Source organism: Convolutriloba macropyga, chromosome 10, assembly GCF_964194025.1.
Source record: "Convolutriloba macropyga chromosome 10, txConMacr16.3, whole genome shotgun sequence".
NCBI lineage: Eukaryota > Metazoa > Xenacoelomorpha > Acoela > Convolutidae > Convolutriloba > Convolutriloba macropyga.
In genome coordinates, this window is record NC_134477.1 from 15737008 (window position 1) to 15760842 (window position 23835).

General features: G+C 36.1%; 2 protein-coding genes across 2 annotated transcripts in view; both read right to left on the minus strand.

Moving 5' to 3' along the window:
* Window positions 1-23835, minus strand: part of LOC142348751 (target of EGR1 protein 1-like) — a 588447-nt gene that overhangs the window by 152213 nt on the left and 412399 nt on the right. The gene's annotated exons all lie outside the window — the stretch shown is intronic.
* Window positions 2386-23835, minus strand: part of LOC142348313 (uncharacterized) — a 38414-nt gene continuing 16964 nt past the window's right edge. The window contains exons 4-7 of the mRNA XM_075399616.1: window positions 21910-22003; window positions 13094-13224; window positions 3664-3876; window positions 2386-2790 (exon numbers count right to left, since the gene is read on the minus strand). Coding sequence (XP_075255731.1) covers window positions 2569-2790; window positions 3664-3876; window positions 13094-13224; window positions 21910-22003 — 660 coding nt within the window. The 3' untranslated portion in view covers window positions 2386-2568. The remainder of the gene's footprint in view (window positions 2791-3663; window positions 3877-13093; window positions 13225-21909; window positions 22004-23835) is intronic.

Consider the following 23835-nt stretch of genomic DNA (forward strand, 5'->3'; position numbering starts at 1 on the left):
TACATCTCATTAAACACCTTTTTGAAAAAGTGAAACTGCATTTTTGGATGAAAGCAAATGCGTTGCCGAGACAGGGCAAAACGAGGCGTCTTTTATGAAGTTTTTCTCTTCATCTCCTGGTTGATAATCTTCCCGTCTTCATCCATCCTTACTTAGTACGCAGAAGCACACCACACCCATGAACACTCAAACACAAAGAGATAGTTTTACAATATGCCATTTTGGAATTTGTAAAATCGGATAATTGTTAGTCAAGCGGCGGAGGTGCATTGAATGATGCCAAAACATTTTTTCTCCTCTTATGATTGAGAGTTGCAGTGAAGCATGGCACAGAAGCACTGGTCGACAATGCCAACATTTCGATAAGCAATTTATTCGCTGACAACATCTTGGGTGTATATCAGAGAGAGTCAACAAATTGTGTACTGCATACTTGGTAGTATGATATCAGCTCTTTGTGGGACAAAAAGTGAACTTCGGGAAGGTTTTCGCGTACCTGGTGGAGAGATAGGCCTCAAGAAAAATTATTGTTCTTCCATCACGGTGGGAAAAGTTTGCAGTGTTGTTAAAGATATATGATAAATCAACGATGCGGGCATAGAAATTCAAGTAGCAGCCATGAGATGTAATAGTTTTAGAGCGGACACAAATGCCAAACTTATGTTAGACGACTTGAAAATGCTCGACTAGTAATCCTGCGGGCATGGAGTTCTTAGAACCTGTTAGGGTTCTCCAAAATGGGCTCACAGCCATCAGCCGGGCGATTGTTTTCCTGAAATTTTCATTATTTTGAATTAACTTGAGGAAATTGAAACTGATATTTTTGGAATTTGTTCTAGATTGCGTCATTGCAGAACTTCCGGAGAAACACTGAAGAACAAGGGTTTCCGTAGAGAAACCAATGATCAGCAACTACCGGTCCCTATCAGTTCTGTATGACAAAATTTTTTTTAGCATTTTCACAAAGACATTGATGCTAAAAATCATTCGAGACAGCGCAAAACTATTCACATATAATGCGATAACCATTACCAGAAATTCATTCCGGAGGATTTTTGGCATAAGAGCACAAGTGTTTCCTGGAGAGACTTTCGATAAACAAGAAAAAGTAAAATTTGGGTCCCGAAACTGTGTTCGATCTTTGCATTGTCTCAATGTGTATTTGTGCTTCATTGCGTATCATTGAATTGCAAATAGAGACTAGGAATCCATTTGTTTGATAAAGTACTGTGGTGTCTTTTCTGGAAAAGCTGAAGAATGAAACGCTGGACATATGTGGTATCAGACAGCTTCATGCAGGGAGACAGAAGATACCATCAATCAGCACAGAAATCAACCCAGATCGGGATTGTCTCTCCCAGCGTTCTCAAAAACTGGCTCATATCTGTTGCAGGAGAGAATGTTGATGCAATTTTGGCGCTTGTAGAGGACAGAAAGAATAATTTTTATTATCAAAATTACATTGGTCAATGAATACTGTCCATTCCATTAGCTGCCAAAACACTCTTACTCCTACTATTTCTTTAACATTAAATAAAGACATTAAGACGAGCAGCTTTTTTGGCTTATTGACGCATTTCAATCTCTGAGTTACCCGGAGCTGCAGTCAGTTGGTAGGTCCAATCGACACCATTGATCTCAATAAAGGGCACAACGACCAATCAAATTGCAAGGCAGACGTGAACAAGACCATTGCAGTTCTTCCAATTTGCAAGTTTGCAATTCACAAAATTTTTGGCAATGAAAACCCAATTTTGTGGGTTGAGCTTCTAAAATTGTTCTGATCAATTTAATCATTGGCCGATACAGTTTATAAGACACCGTTCATAAAATCTCAACACTAGGAACAGTACTAATTTTGCTTAGATGAATGAATGGATTAAACTGTAAGTCCGGTTGTACTCTGGGTGTTTGGCCACAAAAGAAAACAATTTTCTTGGCGTTTCCGGAAACAAATTGATGTACGGCAGCTGGATGAAATCATTATTTTGCCTTCGTCAGTAGCTAGCCACGGGGGAGCACCGGGGGCTGATGGGGGTGGGGCAACAGTGGAGTGAGGGCAACAGCTGGGGTCACAGTGGGGGTGGGGGGACGGGGGGTCTTCAACCTCTAAGAGCCGCTCTTCACACCATAAGTACAAGTCTCCAAAACAGTTTCTATGAATAGCATACTTGGAGACTAGTGAGCTGAAAGCTCTAAGAGCACTTAATGCTGGGCGCTATCTGTTTATCCCGTTCGTGAGGACGAAAAGTCAAATCCATCAGACGAAAAATCGGTCAAGCGAAAATTCGCACGACAAAAAAACCAACAGGACTAATATAATTGCTACAAACTTCAATTGAGAGCAATGAAAAATGCATAATAGTTTCCACAAGTTTAATAATTTTTTCTTCGTGCCTCCAAAATGGCTTTCGACTAATATCGCGCACAACGGACAAGGAAAAACATCATAATTCTCTATCATAACTCATCTACCTCATATCAAACAAAAACGTTTATAGCCCACTGTTACTAATATATTATCAGAAAGTGTTAGCTGGTGTGAGCTGAAAAGTGTGAAATAACTGGTTAGTAACGAGCTACCCAGCTTCTGTATCTAGGAGATCTTTTCATGAATGGCAATTTTCTCCCAGCCCTTCGAGACGACATCAAATGTCGCCTATGATCTTCGCTAGTTCGACTTAGATTCAAATCGTCTTCTCCTCTGGCGTCTGTTTGTGCAATATTGTCCACAGAAGTGTCCCCGAAACCCTCTCCTGCATCATCTGACTCAGCTGGACACATCCAGGGCTAAATTTAAAATATTGTTATTAATTATTTTGGTCGTGATAATTTGTTCGGTTGTGATAGTTTCTTATCAAGTCCCGCGAGCCACTACGGCATGTCCATGGCCCGCAAGGCATGTCCATGGCCGGCCAAACTCGCTAAATGCGCAGCTGTTTAATAGTAAAGTGGCGGGTTTATTTCCGTGGGTGTTTATTTCCTATCCAAAATCAAGCGCGAGTTTTTTCTGTGGATTTTTTTCCGAAACCGATTATTTTTATAACTGGGTGCAGAGATTCTGCTGGATCTCTCCCCTCAGCCCCCACCCTCCGACCTCTCATCAACGGGCATTTAGTTTTTCTCGGGTATTTAGCTTCCCGCCATTTAGCTCACTAAATTTTACACAGGAACATGCTATATAAAAGCGCCTTATTATTAACTTTATGGATCTTTATAATACTAATCGCGGGTTAAGAATGCGAATTTCAGAATAGCACGAAGGGAAAAGATCCTGAAGCACTTTTGTGGGAACGGAACATTTCTAATCCCAGTGAATCGAAAATTGATACACATTGATAAGACATGCATGATGTTGACACCTCTTGCACAACTTGAAACATCTTTCCAAGATACCCATGCAAAGATCTTGCAAGTTCGTACAAATCCTGATACTTTCATGGTACGTACCATGTCAAGATCTTGGCAAGATTTACCAAGATTTAGTATGTTTCTTATCAAGGTGTATCCAGATTCTGTTCACTGGGCTGTCAATCGATATATGTACTATTTGCTTGCAATGGTAAAAACTGAGTAACATAAGTGAATTACAAAAAAACCGCCGCATTACACCTAGCATCAAATTGAACCCGCAATACTGTCGGTTAAAATGGACAAACCTACCTGATCTTTGCACATGATGTTGTGTTTGAACCAATCAAACGTCAATTCGTTCTCAATATCGTCGTAAGTGAAAGCTCTTGGCTGTACCATAGGCAGAGGGGGAAACACAAAGGCCTGTTCCCGGTCAAATGTCCCCGATATGGATGCCAACCCGCCAGTTCCGAAGCCGACCTCTACGATGAAGTTCAAACATGACAGTGCGGTACTGACTGTCTGGAACAAAAACACGTGAACACTTGAGATCATTGCATGTTTGCGTCCTTCCCATTATAGACCCTCTCGCCCAATAATAGCCTGGGAAAGACGCTCATTTTTTAATGAAGCTCAAAGCTAAAGCTGTTTAAATGATTCTAACAAGAATTGTGCATTAAATATGTTTGAAGTATTCCCTCAATGTTTACGCTCATCATTAACTCTTTTAAGTTGTGGACATTATCGTTGAACCGAATTCTTTTTCACGTTGACGTCTGATAATTCTGACATCGCCTTTAAGGACATTATTTTTTGTGTTACATTTCAGGCCCTTGACTCAGCGACGTTTGAGGTTTTCATGTTAAATGAAATGACAATATAGGTTGCTTTCTAATCTTTATACACAAAGTTCATGAGAAATAATTCGAGGACTCTGGACTAAAAAAAAATAAAATAAGAGGACCAGAAAAAGACAAAAAGAAAATCAACGAAACAAAAACGATTGACCGGTGTTCTGAAAGTTGAAGTATTGTGACTGACTATTAATTGTTTGAAAAATATCTTTTATAGCAAAGTCTTGATTACATCATGAATTGATTTTGGTAATTTATGACGGAACAAAATTTATGACGGAAGTTGAGCTCAATACTTTAATTTATTTAGAAGATCGCATTCCAATCTTCCAGGTTGTCACGAAGTTCTGTAAGTTGAAAGTTATTCAATATAAATTCTAGAGATGCAAAATAAACAAAAATAGTCAAGAGAAAATGAAAAAAATTGTCGATATTGTCAGATTTTTCTGGATATCAGCAGCTGAGAAATTTCCAGTTGGCAAAAACTATTAAGTGCAAAAAAATCATTGTCATTGTCTCTTGCAGATGTTTTTTTTGGTTTGCAATAATGTTCGATCAATGATTTTCATAACTATTATGCGTAATATTAAACTTGTTAGCAGGATTACGAACACTGTAGCGCAACAACCCCGATGAAGCGGGACGAGTTTTGGCACGTTAGAGATTGAAACTGTTAAAGATCAAAAAATATTTGAGAGAACAAGAATTAATTTTAGGAGATTCAAAAGAGAAGAAAATTGTGAAGATTTTAGCCAAAATCAGTCGTATATATAGTCTAAAATACAAATGTAAAATTTACAGTGTACATTTGTTAGAAGATTAATGTATCAAAAATCAGGCGATTTTGGGGCGTATGAGTGGGCGGCATTCCATTATTACATGCAAAAACTTAGTTCGCTTGAGATGGTCCACAAAGTTGCATTTCCTATTCAATATTAGTAGATATATATCAATGTTTGACAAACATACAGTTCAGAACTAATTCACATTCATTTTCTAAATTGCTAGCTGCAGTTGTCGTTATAACTGTAGTAAAATTGTATTCTTTCTGAGTTTATTAACATAAGTTAGTTTTCTAAGCTCTAAGATATTTTGTAAGCTTTTTTCTGTGCTCCAATACCCCCACTGAGATTGTTGCCACTAGTTAAGAATCTGGACTCGCCCAATAGTTGTTCCTGATGTTGTTCTGCTTTCTGCTGTGGCAAAGATTTTGTCAGAAGATCTGCTGCCATTTCATCTCTTGGTGTGTACATCAGTTTGATTGAGTTGTCATCAACTCGTTCTCCGATGAAATGATATTTCGTGTCGATGTGCTTTGATCGTTTGTGAAGCACCGGGTTAGTTGCAAGATTTATGCAACTCTGGTTGTCCTCTCCGATGGTTGTGGGCTCAAACTGTTCGTACCCCAGTTCTCTGAGAAGACCACGCAAGAAGATGGCCTCTTGCACCGCGGAAGCTAAATCCTGGTATTCTGCTTCACAAGATGAGAGTGACACTGTTGGTTGCTTTTCGACTTGCCAACTGACAGATCACCCACTGTCTCCCAGCTTGAAATAGTATCCTGTGGTCGATTGTCTATCATTCACATCTCCACTCCAGTCTGCATCTGTTTCGCCAACTAGAGTGCTGTTGCTGGTTGATTGGAAAAAGAGTCTAAGAGATTTAATATGTTGTAGGTATCTCAACACGCGCTTGCCAGCATTGAACTGTTTAGAAGCGGTTCAGTTGGGTCATTCATGAAGCGTGATAAGACATTTGTGATGCACATGATATCTGGTCTAGTCTGCTTAGCTAGGTAAAGTAGTTAATCTACTGGACTTCTAAACTCATGTGAATCTATTCTTACTGAATCTTTCTGAGCTACTTCATGATTTAGGTTATTTTCTGCTGGTGTTTTTCTTGGTTTTCAAGCTTGCATATTGAACTGCCCTGAAATGTTTTGAGTGTATTTTTCTTCATCTAAAGTTATTCCTTTTTCTGTTTTCAGAATTCGCATTCCGAGAAACCATTAAAGATCTCCTCTGTCGTCCAGCTTAAAATTTGATTCTAGTGAACTTTTCAATTTGTTGATCTCGGTTTGACTGTTTCCTGCTATGACTAAGTCATCCAGCCAGGTTAGAACAAACAGTTTGTCATTTTCATTGCTTTTTTAAAGAAAAAGACAGTAATCGTGTTGACTTCTCTCAAAACCTTGCTGAATTAGAAAAGTTGAAAACTCCTGATACCAATTTTTGGCTGCTTGCTTCAGTCCATATATTGATTTTTTCAGCTTACAAACTAGCTTGTTGCCATTGCTGTCTAACTTTTCAAAACCTTTTGGTTGCTCTAAATAGACTTCTTTGTCTATTTTAGGATGCAAATAAGCTGCTTTTACATCCATTTGTTTTAAAAAGAAGTTTTCGGTAGCTGATAAAGCTAGTAGAATTTTAAAGGTTTCAGGTTTGCTTGTGGGAGCAAAGGTATGCGAATACTCAATTCCCTCAATTTGTTTAAAGCCTTTTGCTACATAACGAGCTTTAAAATTATCGATATTTCCGTTTGAATCATGTTTAATTTTGTACACCCATCGGCCAGGAACAATATTGTGTCCTGTTTTTTGGAACTAAGTCCCAAGTTTGCGTTTCATTTAAATTTCCTATCTCTGTTTTCATTGCTTCAAGCCATTTGTCTTTCTTTTCAGAATTATTAGCGTTTTCAAAGTTTTCAGGCTCGATGAATTTTTTGTTATTGTGCTTTGAGCCGCATGAGAGTAGCTCTAACCAAAACGTTCCGGAGGCGCTCTAGACCTATCACTTCGCTTAAGTTCTCATCTTTTCATTTCATCGTACTCTGACCAAAGTTGGAAGGTCTTCTGGTCTCCTGAAGGAATTGCTATTTGACCTAGCTTACCTATCATTTGCAGTCTTGTGGGTGATTTTAATTTTTATCTGTTGTGAGTTTTTGACAGGTACTGGAATTTTTGAAGGCTTTCTTTCTATGTTTTTCACTGCAACATTTGGATTAAACTGTACATTAATTTTGGATTTTGGTTTGACGCTAGGACTTGGTTTTTCTTCTTTAATTTCCTGATCAACTTCAGTTTTTGTATTTTTTTCACTTTCTTGAACACTCTCTGTTTCAGTTAATTCAACCTCTGAACTTAACTTACTTGAATTGCTTGTATCCTGAAGTTCTTCTTTTACTTCGTCTAAGTCTAGATATAGAAAGCTGACCTCTATATCTTCGGTTTCATTATGAAAACCTGTTAGATTGTCTTCATTGAACCTAACTTTTCTAGAAGTGAAAATTTGCCTAGTTTTTATGTTTTGCAACAAATAAGCTGTTTTGTTATCAGAGTAACCAATGAACAGGCACTTTGTTGCATTTGGATCAAATTTTGATTTTTTACTGGCATTACGATTTTTTGAATAGGCTACACAACCAAATATTTTTAGATGGTAGCCTCTCGGTTTTCTACCGAACAATTTTTCGAATGCTGACTTTGTACTTTTGTCTTTGAAAACTAAATTTCTAGCATAACAAGCTGTATCTACTGCTCAAATCCAATAGCTTTTTGGCAATTTTGAATCTATTAGAAGGCATCTTGCAGCCTCTACTACTGTTCTGTTAAAACGTTTTGCAACACCATTTGGCTCGGGTGTTTCAAGAACTGTGAACTCAGGAGGTATTTCGTTGCTCATGCAAAATTTTTCGAAGGCTTTGTTTTTGTAATCTGTTCCATTATCAGTTCGCCAAATTTTTGGTCGGCCATATTGTGCAACATACTCTTTGAAAGTTTGCAATGCTTGCGTGTTGTATTGCATAAATTTTACTACTGCGTAGCCACTGAATTCATCTATGAAAGTAATTGCATATCTGTTGCCACCTATACTTGATGGACTCACTGGTCCAATAACGTCAGAGTAAACTCTTTCTAGTTTTTGAGTTGCTTTGTTATCGCTCACTTTTGGAACAGGCTTTTTCGAAATTTTTCCCAAAGCACAAGTTTCACAAAAATTTGAAGCTTGGGAAGTTTCGTCTGTTGTATTTGCTACACCTCTAAAGTTCAAATGTCCACGTCTTTTGTGCCAAAGTCTTGCTTGACACGTGCCCCCACTTAAGTTTGAAAAGTGGTGCTTGTTTTCTTTTCTGTATGGTAGGAAGAACAATTTGCCTCTTCTTATCAACCTGAAGCTTTCTTTGCTTCTGAGATTTAGAACTGGCTTAGCTTTTGTGTGAAATAATTCGTGTTGCTTTTGAACTAAACTTGAAACCGAAATTAAGTTTCTTTTGTACTCTGGTACATGCAGAACTTTTTCTAAAGTCAACTTACGTAGCACACCTCCAGTGTCTCGTGCTTCTACATCTACATCTCCTATTCCTTCAACTTTTTTTTGCCTGCATCTGGATTGTTAACTGTGGTTTCTAGTTTTTGATAAATCTTAATTCAAAACTTATCTCTCATCATGTGATCAGTACTGCTTGAATCTACTACTAAATCAGTTTTTGAAACTTCAAATGAGCTGTCAGCGCTTAAACTATATGCCAAGCCTCTATGAGGACTTTTTGGTTGATGTTTGCATGCACTTGCTAGGTGGCCTTAAGCCTTGCATGTATTACAAACAGCGTTGTACCTTTTGTAACAACTAGCTGCTAAATGTCCAGGTTTGATACATACAAAAAACAATCTAGGGCTTTTGGTACTACTAGGCTTAGAAAAAGTCTTCCTATGATGTGATTTGAATGAAGAGTGTATACCAATTTGATGAGAAGCAGTTTTCGCTGACATGGCAACGTGCTGATCCTCGTCCACATCATCCCTCTGTCTGCGACTCTCCTCAAAGTTGGTGAGACGCTTCCACAGTTCCACAAACTTCTCTGCAGGATTGAAGCTCTCATGCACCATAAAATGCTCGTATCGTTGTGGAAGGCCGTTCAATACCATTGCATTGAACAGCGTCTCAGAAGGCTCCTCACCAGCATGATGCAATCGGGTGACCAGTTCCTGCGCTCTGATGAAGTACTGGTGGATTGGCTTCGTCCTCTCGAAGTTTTAGTCTGGCCACCTGCCTCATCAGACTGATGACTGTGGTTGTCTCGTCGCTTCTAAAGCGTTGCTGGAGAAGTTGACACGCTTTCTGGCCATCTCCGAGACTCTTGCTGTCCACACAGTCAAGCCGGATGAGCATGAGGCTGCTGGCATCTAGAATCATTGCCAGGTAGCACCAAATCTTGTTTTTGCTGCTCTCATCTTTTTGTACAGCTGTAGCTTTAGCTTGAGTTTGTGCCTCGTGTTCTTGCGTTTCCGCATCAATGGCATCTTCTTTGAATGGTGCTGGCCTGTCAAGTAGCTCAACTGTGTCTGTGAGCGTTTCGAAGAGGCCCTTAGTTGGTGCAAAGGCAGAGAAACGAGTGCTCCATGTTGGGTAGTCTTCAGCCAACCCACTAAACGTCATCCACTTCAAACTATTGTTTGATGGTTCCATTATGACGTTTAAACTTCAACCTTTTTATTACAAATTCTGATTTAGCTTTCATTTACGAGGGAAATCCAAAATTTTAAAATAAATCTTAAAACTCTCGTCAATCTAGAAGAGCTAAAACTGCCAATACTGACATTTCAATCTCGACCAAAACTCTATTAGCGTATCAACGGCCTGATGGCTGGGCCCATAACCTTTAGCAGGATTACGAACACTGTAGCGCAACAACCCCTATGGGGCGGGACGAGTTTTGGCACGTTAGAGATTGAAGCTGTCAAAGCTCAAAAGATATTTGAGAGAATCAGAATTAATTTTATTGCATTCAAAAGAGAAAAAAATTGTGAAGATTTTAGCCAAAATCAGTCGTATATATTGTCTAAAATATAAATATAAAATTTATAGTGTACATTTGTTAAAAGGTTAATATATCAAAAATCAGGCGATTTTGGGGCGTATGAGTGGGCGTCATTTCATTATTACATGCAAAAATTTAGTTCACTTGAATTGGTTCACGGAGTTGCATTTCCTATTCAATATTAGTAGATAAATATCAAAATTTGACAAACATACAGTTCAGAACTAATTCACATTCATTTTCCAAATTGTTAGCTGCATTTGTTGTTATAAATGTGGTAGGTTTGTTTTCTTTCTGAGTTTTTTTAACATAAGTTAAGTTTCTAAGCTCTAAGATATTTCTAAGTTCTTTTCTGTGCTCCAATAAAACTAAATAAAAAGTTTTTGCCTGCAACAACTTGCGAAAGGTGAAATTAGTTTTACCTAATTCATATTCCGCCGTCAAAAGAACTATTAAATAATTTGTATGACCTCTGCTTGTAAATTCGCAAAAAGTTTATACTCAACACGCGATAACTCTTCAGCTAGACGTTAACAGAAATACAGAAGAGAACATTTATCATCACCATTTACATCTCTACATTTTGTATTCGGTATGATGTTCTTTGACCAAAAATTAGACTGCTCTGAATCAGACTGCTCATGTCAAAAATACGAGCAATTAGAACACGAATACAACAAAATGACCAAATAGTTTCACAAGAACTAATTTTCTTTGAATCGTAGTATGCATTCGAAACCCCGCTAAACCGTTTATATTCCATTAGGAACCACTTATAATCTAGTAATACTGACAACAGGGTATATATTCAGGCGCGATTCTTAGTTTTAGTAGAAATTGAACCGAAATATTTCTCAACAGTATTATTTGCCACGCGATTCAAATTTTTGGCATATGAATTCAGATGTAAAGTTTGCAATGAAGTCTGTGGTAACATATTCAGTACGATTTTCCTAATTTTTCAATTCGTCCTTTATTTAAACCTGATTTAATCTTAATTTTAATCGTTGGTATAATCTTCATTTGTTGATTGTTTTTTAGTAGCTCCGTTTTTGGTGATCCTTGAACCGTTTGTCATTCCCTGTTGACAAAAGTTTTCATAAAGTACATCACATGATGAACGAGTCATTGTCTCTCGCAGTTTTTTCCAGTTTCATCACCTAAATTTTTTTTTGTTTACATACGTGTTCAGTTTGATTGTTAAATGATCATAATCCAGTATTTGCTCAAAGTTCCATTTTAACTAAATTTCATTCTTTTGAATCTTTTATATTTAAAACTCAGTTAATAAAGTTGTCAGCCTCTTTCTTCTAGCGATTTCAAGCAATTTCATTCCACTAAAAGTTGCTGTCATTCGCTACGCGAATTCATTTAACTAAAGCCCTACTTGATTTCGCTGAGCAAAATCAAGTAAAAGTTTGAATGAAATTACGGTAAATTTGTCAGATGAAATGCTCGCAATTTCGCACCGCTAATTCAACTTTTGTGTTATTGATGGTCACAGTAACAACTTCAGATGAAATTTTATGATTAGACAATTAAGTTTCTCTTGTAATGCAAAAAGGTGCAAATCAATGAACAACAAAATTGCTCCACACTTGATGGCACTTTTTTGCCCTAAAATTTGGTTCAATTTATATCAATTCTGAATTAAAAAGAACTGAATAATTTGAAAGCAGGAGATGACGTATTTGGTAGAATTATTTTCTGCCTAGCGCCACAAGATTCTAGTACAGCAAGTTTATTCTCAATGATCAGTTTGATTTTTTCAAAGAGAAAAGTCACCGGATTGCTGCACATTCTAATTCGAAATAAGGGTAGCCGATTACCGTCCAAAAGCTACTGCATTCAATAGTATTAATTTTGACGACTATTAAGTGATAGATGGAATATCAAATAAATGTTTTGCTGTTTAGAGAAATCTTTCTCTGTATTTCAAGTTTCACCGACAAAGGTTTCTTCGCAACATGATGACAATAACACTACATTGTCAAATGATTTATTACATGATATATGTACAATTATTGTCCATCATGCTCCCTCCAGGACCATCCAAATATATTTTTTTCATAATTGTGATAATTTGATTACGTTCGCCAGCTTCTTTGTTGATTTTTCCTGCGGTAAACAGATGCTCAAGCGAACTTAGTTTTTGCTCTGTATGTTTTGCTGTTTTCGAGGCAAAGTACGCTTTGGAAATTGCAAGTATTAAATTCTAGAAGATAATTATTTGTCTAAGTACAGCATTTTCCTTCATTTTTCGCTGATTCAATTCATTCGGATATTTTTTGTTGTCTGTTTTGATTGAAATTCGTTCGGAATTCGACTTCAATTATTTTAAAAAGGTAAGTTGCGCTCTTAAAGATTTTGCAGATGTTTTCCGAATAAACTGCAATCACTTTTTTTCTTTCTTTTTAAGTTCTAATTGTTATCGTTAAAATACGATTATATGGTTTATTTCTTACCTTTTTCAATCGGAATTCGATGGGAGTTTTTGACCTAGAGTTAACTGCGGCTGCAAAAATTGCAGGTACAGTTGCCGAGACATTTTGGAGTGTCCGGGTTTATAGAAAAATAACCCGCGTGGTGTTGACAAAAACCTGCCACGATGAAACAGAAGATCCAAACAAAAAATTAGCCATGAATCGAATTAAGTCGAATTATGTTGAGTCACGCGAAAGAATTCAACAACACGCGTGTATTTTTCGAACTTTACTATGACTCGAAAGTGCGTTGATTAGAAAGCAACTGCTCGACAATGTGCATCATGACTTCCCGTACCTAAGGTTCAGTACTGATTCAGAACAATTCCAGAGAAATTTCAAATTTTAGTATTGATTCAGAAAGATTTCAGAACCAACTGTAAAGTGAATTCTGACCTTCTCTGAATCAGAGCAAAATTCAGAGAAAATATTCAGTTTTATTCTGAATCAGAAGATAAATCAGAATGAATCACTGAATTAGATGTGAATCAGACAAATTCAGTGCAAATTATGACCTGAATTAGACTCTGAATCAGTACTGAATTTGCCTTAGCATTAGGTATGAGTTGTGTGAAGTATTCTTACTCTGAGGTAGTTGACAGTTATGTTGCTTAGATGGTAGTTGGTGAGGTGGTGGAAATATACAGATGGAGTCATATCCATCATTAGGTGGCCATGGAACATGTACTTCTCAACTTGTCGATCACAGCATTCACCTGGAAAGTTGACATGATCACCCCACAGAAGAGCAGAACTCCCCCCCCCCCCCCCAACTCTAGAAATGGTTGATTTTAAAAGTGGGAAAACTTCCCAGGTTGGGGTCCCAGAAATCGATATGCCCAGACTTAGATGAACGGCGGTGGTGTCGTGCGTTCAAATTAACATAGTCTGGAGACACGAAAAAACGCACGATAGTCTGGACATGAACGCTCGAAAGGTCAGATGAACACAAGTCGATACTCCAGTTAGACTAATACTACGGAAGCCTTTAATTCTGAGTATCGCCGGTATGTTCAGTTCTTCAAAAGCTGTTTCAGGTGAACAACAATAAATAACAAGGATTTGTTTCACACAGGTGTTTGTGTACACAAAATTTTTAAAGTTTTTGTACACAACGCTATTTTTTTGCCAGTAAAAATCATATTTTTGTAAATCAAAACCCTAGTAAAAAGTACAAATTTAATATAAGTGGTAAATGTTCCACTGCTCTTATAATCATCTTTTAACTACGATTTGTGGTAACCAACTTGAATCTAATTAACATTAAAATGGAAGCTCGGTAATGTCCATTTGCACATAATGTTCCCACCCGCACGGCCCCATTTGCTTTGAACTCAAATAATCAAACGAAAAAAGCTGACAGATGAGATATGCCGTCACATTATGAATAAAGACAAACAACAAGCCAAATAACAAAAACAGTCAATTACGACCGAAGCTCAACGACTAGTTTTAAGAAAACATTTCACAGAAAAGCCATATTATTTAAAGTAACTTGTAAATCACTATATAGAAATGTCTTGAATGAGACCAGGTAGCAAGAAGAAAAAGGAACAAAAACGGTATGAAGGTAAATTTTTTGAAGGTACATTTGAAAAAAAAATAAAGCCGTAGTCATAAAAACTATTGAGTATTAACTGAAATCATTAAATAGGCCCATTTACAACTCCATGCGAAGCTACTGAGATTATTGATCAATCTGGAAATTTTGTAAGGCCAATAAAATGACGACAAAAAAGTTAAAATTTTTTAAAATAAATTGTAATGATCATTGTGCAAGCTGTTAAAATCGCAATCATTTAACTAACCCGAAATGACTACCTCCATGTGAAAATTATTGCTACTCTGTTAGCCGAGGTCTTGAGCAAAAAACGCACAGTTTTTAATAGCATGCCAATAAGTATTTTAATTAATATTGTCTCCAAAAGCGCCTTTCGCATATTCAACAAAAACAATGATTGAAAAAGAAACCATGATAGTACCGAAAGCACGAACACAGTCACTGCGATTACAACACCAACAAATCATATCTCAAACATTCAGAACTTCAGTCAAGACATATTAATTTAGAATAAAGCAATGGAACTGCAGAGGAGTAATCAACAAAACAAACGACTTGGTTTTATTTTCAAATGATAATGATATAATTTGTGTGTGAACAAAACCAAAATTGGCCAAAAAACCACAACAAGTTGTTACGCGGTTGTAGCTGAATCTTGTTCTATTGGTTACCACGGATTCCTCATTTCAATTAAGAACAACATCATTTTGAAACAAATAAAAGCAGTGGAAAAGGAAAATAAAGCAATGCACAAACAATCGTACTCTTAAAAATATTCATTAGCTGCCTCCGAAACAAAATTTAGATCAAATTGTTCTGAATTTAGATCAAATTTAGATAAATACTACAGCAATGCCCATAGAATTAGAGAAAACTTTAACAGCATTGCAAACTGTTTTATGTGTGGCGACTTCATTTGTGCGCATCAGGAACTCAACGGTTCGAAGGATTCCGAAAATGGCAAAAATCTTCAAAATCTAACTAACAAAGGTCATTTCAAACTTCGTAACAATGGTCACTAAAGATACCATTCAAAAGGCGTGAAAAATATGCTTGATTTGCTTTTTTAGTTCGATATTTGAGCACTACAAAATTTTTACTGTTTCAGATTTTCTAGAAACCGACCAACGGACACCCATTACGACAATGCATTTCAGGAGAATCAGAGAGTTTTACCTGAAATCAAATATAAACTTCGAAAAAAATTATTATAAATCTGACAAAATTTTCACGTGATCAGCCCTTTACCCTCCTTGTTACGCAGGAAAATTATATCAACCACTTCAGTAGAAGTGTGGTAGTTTCATTTCGCGAATCACTCGAAGAACCCTTAATCAACAAAAAACAGTTTTAATACGTTTTTGATTCATGAAAAATGATACAAAAAAAGCACAGAGAACTAAAATTTGAACACTGAGACGAACAAAAATCTCTAGAAGCATAAATAATGCATCTCAAAAAAGAAATGAAACTATGCATAAGACGATATGGGCCGAAAAGGACAGAAAAAAACAATGTCTACAAAGGCTTCAAGAAAGCGATCAAAGACCTAACCAACGAATAGCAGCCAAAACAAAATTTTGTCCAATAACAAAAATTAGTTATTAAAGAGCGCAACGGCGTCACTGATCACAAAAAATGATTCAGCCAATGCTAAACAACACGATGCAAAATTACTAAACAGATTTTCAACAATCTGCCTGACATTTATTGCGTAATTAAAATACAACTGGAATTGAAGATCAGTTAACAAAACAAACAAGTTATTGGGGCGAGCAAAACGAAGTTGGGTCAAAACAATCAATTTTGAAGAACTTCCTAGGAGTGTTTTAACTCTGTAAAACGTGTTCTGTTTCCCAGTTCAGTTAAAAACTTGTCTGTCCCTGTTAAAGTGAAAGCTTCGCAGCCAAAAATGCTGCCAAAACAAAAGAAAGATCGAACAAAAGCTGAAAATTAGACAGACCAACTGTCGTAATAATCTGTAAAAGTTTTGTAAAAATATAGTCAACGAATATTGTGCAACTCAAAACATATTAAACAAAAATCAGAGAGTTAGCTGGAAACATAACAACATAACAAAAAACCTCCTAAAAGTCATTCAAAAGGTTGGTTGAACATCTTCAGTGGTCTGAAATTGTAGGTATAGTTGTTTAAACGTTGATAAGGTTTTTGAAGACGTCTGGATTCCTGGTTAGATTTGTAAATTCAAGTCATCGGGGCTAAAACTAACAATCATGATAGATATATCCGTTTTATCATGGATAAAAATATAAGTTAAGTTAATCTGTACAAGCAGTTGAAGTTTTCCATCAGCGGCTGAAGACCCAAATGAAGCGCAAACGCTGTAACTCTATTTGTCATTTTTGTTAGTCGGTTGCCCAAAAAGAAAACCCTAACCTCTCAGTTCGCTGATGATTTTGCTTCAAATTACTGTCCATTTTCCAACAAAACAGTTCCAAAAATTCTCCAATCATTGCCAAACAACGTCCTGGATTAGTGCAATTTACTCAAAAAAAACAAATCCCAGTAAAACTCAAAATGACCTTCAAAAGTTCCTCAAAAGAACACGTGGTGCTAAATCTGAGCATCAGAGAAGTTCCCACTGGCAAGAGAAAATCATTAAAAATTTCCTTGGCGTCACTCTCGGCCGTAATCGTAAGTCGAAAAACGACTACACTAACTTAGTGAAAAACAGGCTAATTCCATTGTGGAGACTAAAGACCGAAACATCAACGAAAAAAGTCTACCTCTAGTGTACAAATCTTAGTTTCGTCCTCTGTTCTTGTACCCAAAAGCTTGCTGGCTGGACAAATTTAAAGCGCTCATCAATAGAACTTAAAACGCTCAAAATCAAGCTTTATTTTGCCTCCGATAATCAAGACGATACACGTCGCAAAAACTCTATGGCGAAGCAACTATACATCCTGTCAGAGAAATGCATATACAATTAGCCAGCGGTTATATTAGTAGGGCAATCAAACGAAATCGGATACAGTCCATTGTAGCATTCAAAAACAAAAAACAACAATGTCAACACAACACATGAAAAAGTATTCTTGATTATCTTTTATATTGGCAATATTTGTCAAGCACCATAGACTAAGAGCACAAGAAAGTGATCAAGACACTATAGTATTCAGACATATCAGCATAAAAACCCACTGCATCCCCAAATCGCATAACCATATCTTTGCAAATCTGGGTAAGAAGACAGCATAAAAGAGGCAATTGAAAACAAGTTCAAAATGAATAGCAAGTGAAAGTGGATAAATTGCAAAACGGAATTGAAAATATCACACCAAAACAAATCCACTTATTGCCTTCCAAGCTACGAAAATCAGACATAAATCACAACAGAACAAATGGGAATCCGCCACAGCGAATCAACGAAGTTTTTAATACGACTACGGTTTGTATTCAAGTTTGACCAAAAGTGTTGTCTCTTCTATGATAATTCGTTCTATCCAAAATTCTGTCAAGCTAACAGCACAAAACAGAGTGAATAAGAACAGTTGATTAACAGAACACGCAAAAACCTTATATACAAGCTAATGGTGTGAAATTCAATCCTCAAATCCGATTTATCTATCAATCCTTCTGGTCCTCTTACTACTTGTCAAATTCAGGCATCTTCCTGGTCTGCCAGTCAAATAACGTGCATATGGCCGGCTGCGTGCTTAGTCAATTCGGGGCCTGATGCAACAGTCCTCAATCCATCTAGCTTCACTTAGTCAAGCTTTTAGTTTTTTCCCCTCAGTTTGGCCATCGGCTTCTCCTATTAAATTCGGTCCTAGCCGACAAAGTAACTTTAATAAGGTGTTAGCATAATGAGAAACAGCCTACGCAATTTTTACCCCCATCCCATCTTTCCTGATTTATGATTCTTTTCGCTCCGTTCATTAAACTCCACAGAATAACAAATAACATTCAAAATCGCCATTAAATCTCGAAAGTATCTAATTACGCGTTACGCACAGTTTGGGCAGTGATTATGAGGCTTAAGTAAGCGTAGCCGTTTAATACCGTTTCATTCAACCTAAATTTAATGCAATCATTACATACAAACTATTTTCTTCCATTTTTTATGATTATTGTTCCGACCCTCTTGAGGGGGGAGGAACTATATACTCAAATGGGTTTTTTTTGTTCCGTGAATTTTCGCCGCTCGATATATTCATCGTAGAGAGTTGAGACTGGTATCATTAGAAAGCTCGTCCAGCGTAGAATATGGAATTAAAAAGATTTTTTTAATTTTCGTTTTCTACGGGGAGTTATCGAGGTTTAAACTTCTGAGAAAAGAAGAGTGAATTCACATTGTTTTATTCACATTTTCCGGAATTTTTGCCTAAATTTTCGTCAATTTTGCTAAATTTGTTATAATTTTTAAGAATAGTGTCGTTGATTTTATTTTTGAAGACGAACAAGCATTGTTGATTGTTTTGATTTAATTTTTTTGGTCAAAAAATCTGGATAAACATTTCAAAATTTAGCCTTTTTCATCAAAAACAGCACGAAATAAGCTACTTTAGTCCACTTTGATTAAATTTGCCGACAGTACACCCCCAAACAACATCCATACAATCTTTGTTGACTCAGAGGGGGGCTATTTCTACTTCAGAGTCCGCTGAGAGTGCACTGTAGTTATAACTTTGCCGTTTTTTGCTAACTTTACTCGTTGATTATCAAAATTGCAGAATTTATTTTGAGTTTTCAACTAACAAATTATCTATATCTACAACATTCGAAAAGTCAATTGTTCCTAATGGACAATAAGTATTAGCAGGGCTAGTTTTGGGCCATTCTTGGACTGTTGCAATCCAAAAAAAATTGGGTTGTAATCAGTCGGTCTTTTTTTTTTTTTTAAAAAAAAAGACCTTTTTATAATAATAAAGAACAGAACAAATCAAATCAAAGCTCAGCAGTGATAGGTCCAACCAATTCGCTTGCTCAGCAGCTCCAAGCTAATGCATTTAGTTTTTTAATTGAAAGTTCATGGGCGTTTCTTTTTTTAAAAATAATTGACTTTTCAATAAATAATGGCTTTATTAACTTTCCTCTATTTTTTTTCTTAATTTGTTCAATTTCCAGCTTAGTTTCAGCAAAGAAACACTGCTTTTTCTTTCTAATGATCCAACATTTTTTCTCGGTTGCAGTTTTAAGCCTGAAATTATTGTTTTCTGGCTTTGATACTACAAGATTTTAGATTTTTGTTTGTTTTGATATTTGCCAGTTTTTCACGTTTTCTAATTTTGTCACATTATCACATTATTGACAGTTCTCATGTCACCTTATTAGCATTCAGAATGAGACACAATCGAACATATTAAAATCCTGAAAGATATACATCATCGTTTTAACGGCCTCGACGCCTCTTTCTTGAAGAAATCAATTGATTTTTTTAATTTTGTCTCTAACTGTCATTTATACTTTGTCGTTTCGGTCGTATGAAGTTTCCTGTATGGTGATAGCTTTCATTGGCTTTTCATGGAAGAATAGAAGAACCAATATTCTGATATTAGTAGATAGCTGATGGCTTTCATGACTTTGAAAACAGTCGTTTTCCAAAATTAAAAAAAACTTTAACTTCGCAATTTTGTTCTTTTTATGTTTCTTTTTGTTACCTAATCTCGTTAGTTAATTACAGGTCAAATATGAAATTATGGGTGTCAAGGGAATAAAAGGGATTGGTGTCCCAAAATTTTTTTTCTTAAAGAATTTGTTATGACCTTACTGGCTTCGACAACGGTTTTTCACAAAAAAAAGCAAAGTAATTTAATTTTTGTCATATTTGACGTTCTTTCTGTAGATGCAAGAAATATTCTGGATAATTACAGGTCTCTAGGGCTTCCTCTCATGAATGAACGACCCTGTTTAAATAGCTCTTTTTGTAATTAATGCATTTCATGACATTGGATGTAATTTTGTTTCAAAAAAAAAATTAAAAGTATTACATACTTTAGCACTTCGCTTTTTTGTCTTCTTGTTACCTAGTCCTTCTAATGAATGGCCACGTACTACATTATAACTGTTTGAAGAAGGCGCTATCAAATATATTTTGAGCGCCAAAATTTGGCTTGACGGTTTTGACAGCGTTTTCTGGCAAGTTTCAATTGAAATTTTGTTGTCTTTGTTGTTCTTTTTAGCCGCTTTAAAAAATGAATAAGGACAGGTCCTAATGCCCTTCTATAGAAGCAGTGGTAATCGTAAACTTGTGGTAATATTAATTGATTCCTAATGGTATTTATTACTTTGAAGTTAACTGTTTCAAAAAAATAAGTTAATTTTTTTACTTTACTGTTTTTGTTCTTTTTCGTATAATTGTTACCAAACCTTTTTATGGACTGTTCGCATATGTTTTCTGGTGATTTATAAGTTATTTTTGTTTAGTTTTAGGTTTATCTGACGGTATGTTGACTTTGCTATTAAATTTAGTTTTTAAGAGGGACATAAATTTTTTGATGTAATTAATGTTTGTTGTTGTTGTTTGATTTTGCTGTTCGTCTTGAATCGCTTTCTTAATAATAACATATTACAGCAATCTAATGCATAAATTTTTTCTCCACTGAGTTATTTGCTTTGGAGGCTATGTTATCGTTCATACAGAGTTTTTTGAAAAAGGCTTGGGCTTTTCTGGGATTCGCAAAAAATAATTTTTGGGTTTTTTTCCATCTGTTCCTCATTTGGCAGACAATTATGCCAAAATTGTGGATGGGCGGGGTCGGAACCTTATGTGCCATCGCACATTACCGAGCCGCCGTGTTTATATCACCACTCAACTGTCCTTTTAAAGCTTCAACATATTTTGTCTTTTTTCTTATTCAAAATTGCTTGTTTTTACCTATTAACTCTTCTTTTTTAAAAAAAACAAACTGAATAAAGAGACGAGCAATAATTTTAATAAACTTATTGACACTTGTTGGACGCTGTTTGGATGAACTTTAGAGCAGATAGCTATTTAATAAGACTATTACATGCTTCGGTTAGAAACCTACTCGACACTCGTTAGTTTTTCACGACCAGATGTCTACATACCGAATGATGAAAAAAATGTTCAAATGAAAGAGAACACGAAACTCATTGATAGGACTATTTGGTGCAACGCACTGCTACGATTCAGCGACCAAAGTAAAGGCAGTTCAAATCAGGCACACAAACACTTCAATCCCTTCACATATTATTGTACTTATTTTTTACCATTCGTATTTTACGTTTTCTACTTATAACAGCTTACTTACCTGTCGGAAAATGCCTAGTTCCCATAACCTACGAGGCTAGCCAAGACAACAAAACCTGAAAATAGCAATCATCAAGTTCAGCCAGTAGAAGTTCTTAACGATACTTGAAATGGCCGGGTACACCAGATGCAAGATGAAAATATTTTTCAACACAAGAAAAGGGAGCCATCATTTTAACACAAACGTCATTCTTAAACTCAATCTATTAATTTCTAAACATTGTTAAACTTTTTTTCTTTTACTGAAGGTTGTATAAAAACTGCTTATTTATTTTTTCATTTGTAATAAAAGAAAACACTGTTTTGTAATAAATATTTGCTATTCATAGCTTTGGAAATGAAAAACGCAAAAACGCTACTCAATTTTATGGCAAATGATATTAAAAATGTTACCTTATATTCTTGGTGTAAATTAATTATGTGGACTGGCGAAATGCCCTTGTTGCTGTTATTAAGTGCTGCTGCAGAGCTGATAAAAAATTTTGTTTGAGTCTAACCACGCAGCTGCTGGACCGTGTAATTTTAGTGCCGTCTAATATACAGCCCCCGCACCCTCCCCAAACCCTATTACGCTTTTAGGGTCTTTTGTCTCTTTGGTAGCCTTACCACTTTCGGTTATGTCATCAAAGAAGTTTATTCGTCTCCAAACTGGTTTGATCAATTTTTCGAATCGCCTTTCGAGCTGGTCTCTCAACACGACCTAAATCGTAAAGAAATTAAATCAATTATAAAACAAAACAGTCAATAATAGGGTTATGCGTGCGCAAAATCAGTCTACTCGGGTATTCCGTGTCGCATTTTGACTGCAACATATAAATTATAGTCTAATTTGTAAGGCGCCGTATAATTTGTTTAAACGGCCATGTGCCTGAAATATGAGCTCGTTGACTTCCAGTTACCGTTTTCTATATCAAATTTTTGTTTTTGAGAGAAAAATTAAAAACTTACTTCATCCAGGACTATTTTAAAATCGGCTTGTTGAAATTTCGTATTATGTACACATCGGGATAAATTGTAGTGATAAAAAACTGTTTATTTGTTCTAGTTTTGGCAAGCACCGAGGTTCAGAAATGTACGCACACACGTTTTGACACTTTCTCATCAAACTTTTGATCAAAAACTGATCTTTTGGAGGACAATAACAAGGACAAATATAGACATTTTCCGCTTATGAAAATTTGGCAGAAATTGGTTTAATTTTTTGGCATCGAAATAAATAAAAAAGAACTACTCAAAAACCAATGCCATGAATTTTTGATAGAAAACTCCAGACGATTATTAAGAATCCGGCTAAAAAGCAAAAATTTTATAAACAGAGAAAGAGAAGTGAAAAATTATAACTAGAATTTTATGATTTCATGACAGAACCCAGAGTATTGGCTTTTATTTAAAACTTACTTCATTGTTTTCTGGCTTTCATGTTAAGCTTACTTCATTGACGGTACCAGTCGAAGGTAAGCAGCAAAATGAATCAACAAACATCAGAAATCATCAATATTTTTTTACTGGTGAATAACGAACTTGATATTAACTTGGTTACCATGACTATGTTTATCAAAGCAGCAGATCAACAGTTTCATGAATATTTTTCCATCAGTCAATTTAATATTTCCCAGAATGGAAAGTATGTTTCTGTTGTCCCCACTTTAATCATGTAAAAAAACTCGTGGTTAAAGATGATGGTAATATCCTCTCGTTAGACGCGTTTGAGAGTTTCACATTACTCTGGTGAGCTTAAAGTTCTCTATAGACATCCGAGGCTCTCATGGCGCGCGGGCGAGCAGAATTAACACAGAATCACAAATCATAACTACAGAGAGTGACTGAGAGAGCCGGTAAAGAGAAATAGAGAAAACCTCCGATTGGTACCTCTTGCTGACTGAAAGTTTGGATTTTCGTTTGAGTACCTTTCTAGAAATTGAAGACAAACTACCTAAAACTTACACTGCCATAGGCAAGAACGTTATACTATGCTGAAAATATTTTTGCTTGTACACTCTAAACTTTTTATCCTCAGCTGCTTCAATTGCGTAACCCGACTTTTCAGCATCATTTTGGATAATATTTGAATGCAGAGAATAAATCACTGTGTCATCAAAAACAGCAGATCGTCTTGATGTTAGCGCTGTCAGAAAAATTTCTTCGGGTAGGGAAATACTATCGGCTATTAGGTTGCGTTTTTCAACCGCTTCAGATAATTTAGGTGTTGATCAAACTGATGCTACCCGGTCCCAAATTCTGTCGTGCCTTGCAATGGCGTGACGCCTTCCTTGACATTCGAGAGCATGATCTTGAAAATCATCAAGAGTGCCCGAAGCGCAATGAGGGGCTTTTTTCGCTCACAGTCAAATTTTTAATACCAAGTCTAGACTTTAAAATCACCCGAAATTCAAAAGGATGCAAATTCACACCTAGAGCAGTAATGGTTGCTGCCGCTAGCCATGAGCCTGATTGAGAAAGAGACAGCAACTCAGGTTTACTTTTTATTAAATTCCTGATGTTTTTGGAGAGTTAAGGTCTCTTGAATTTTTT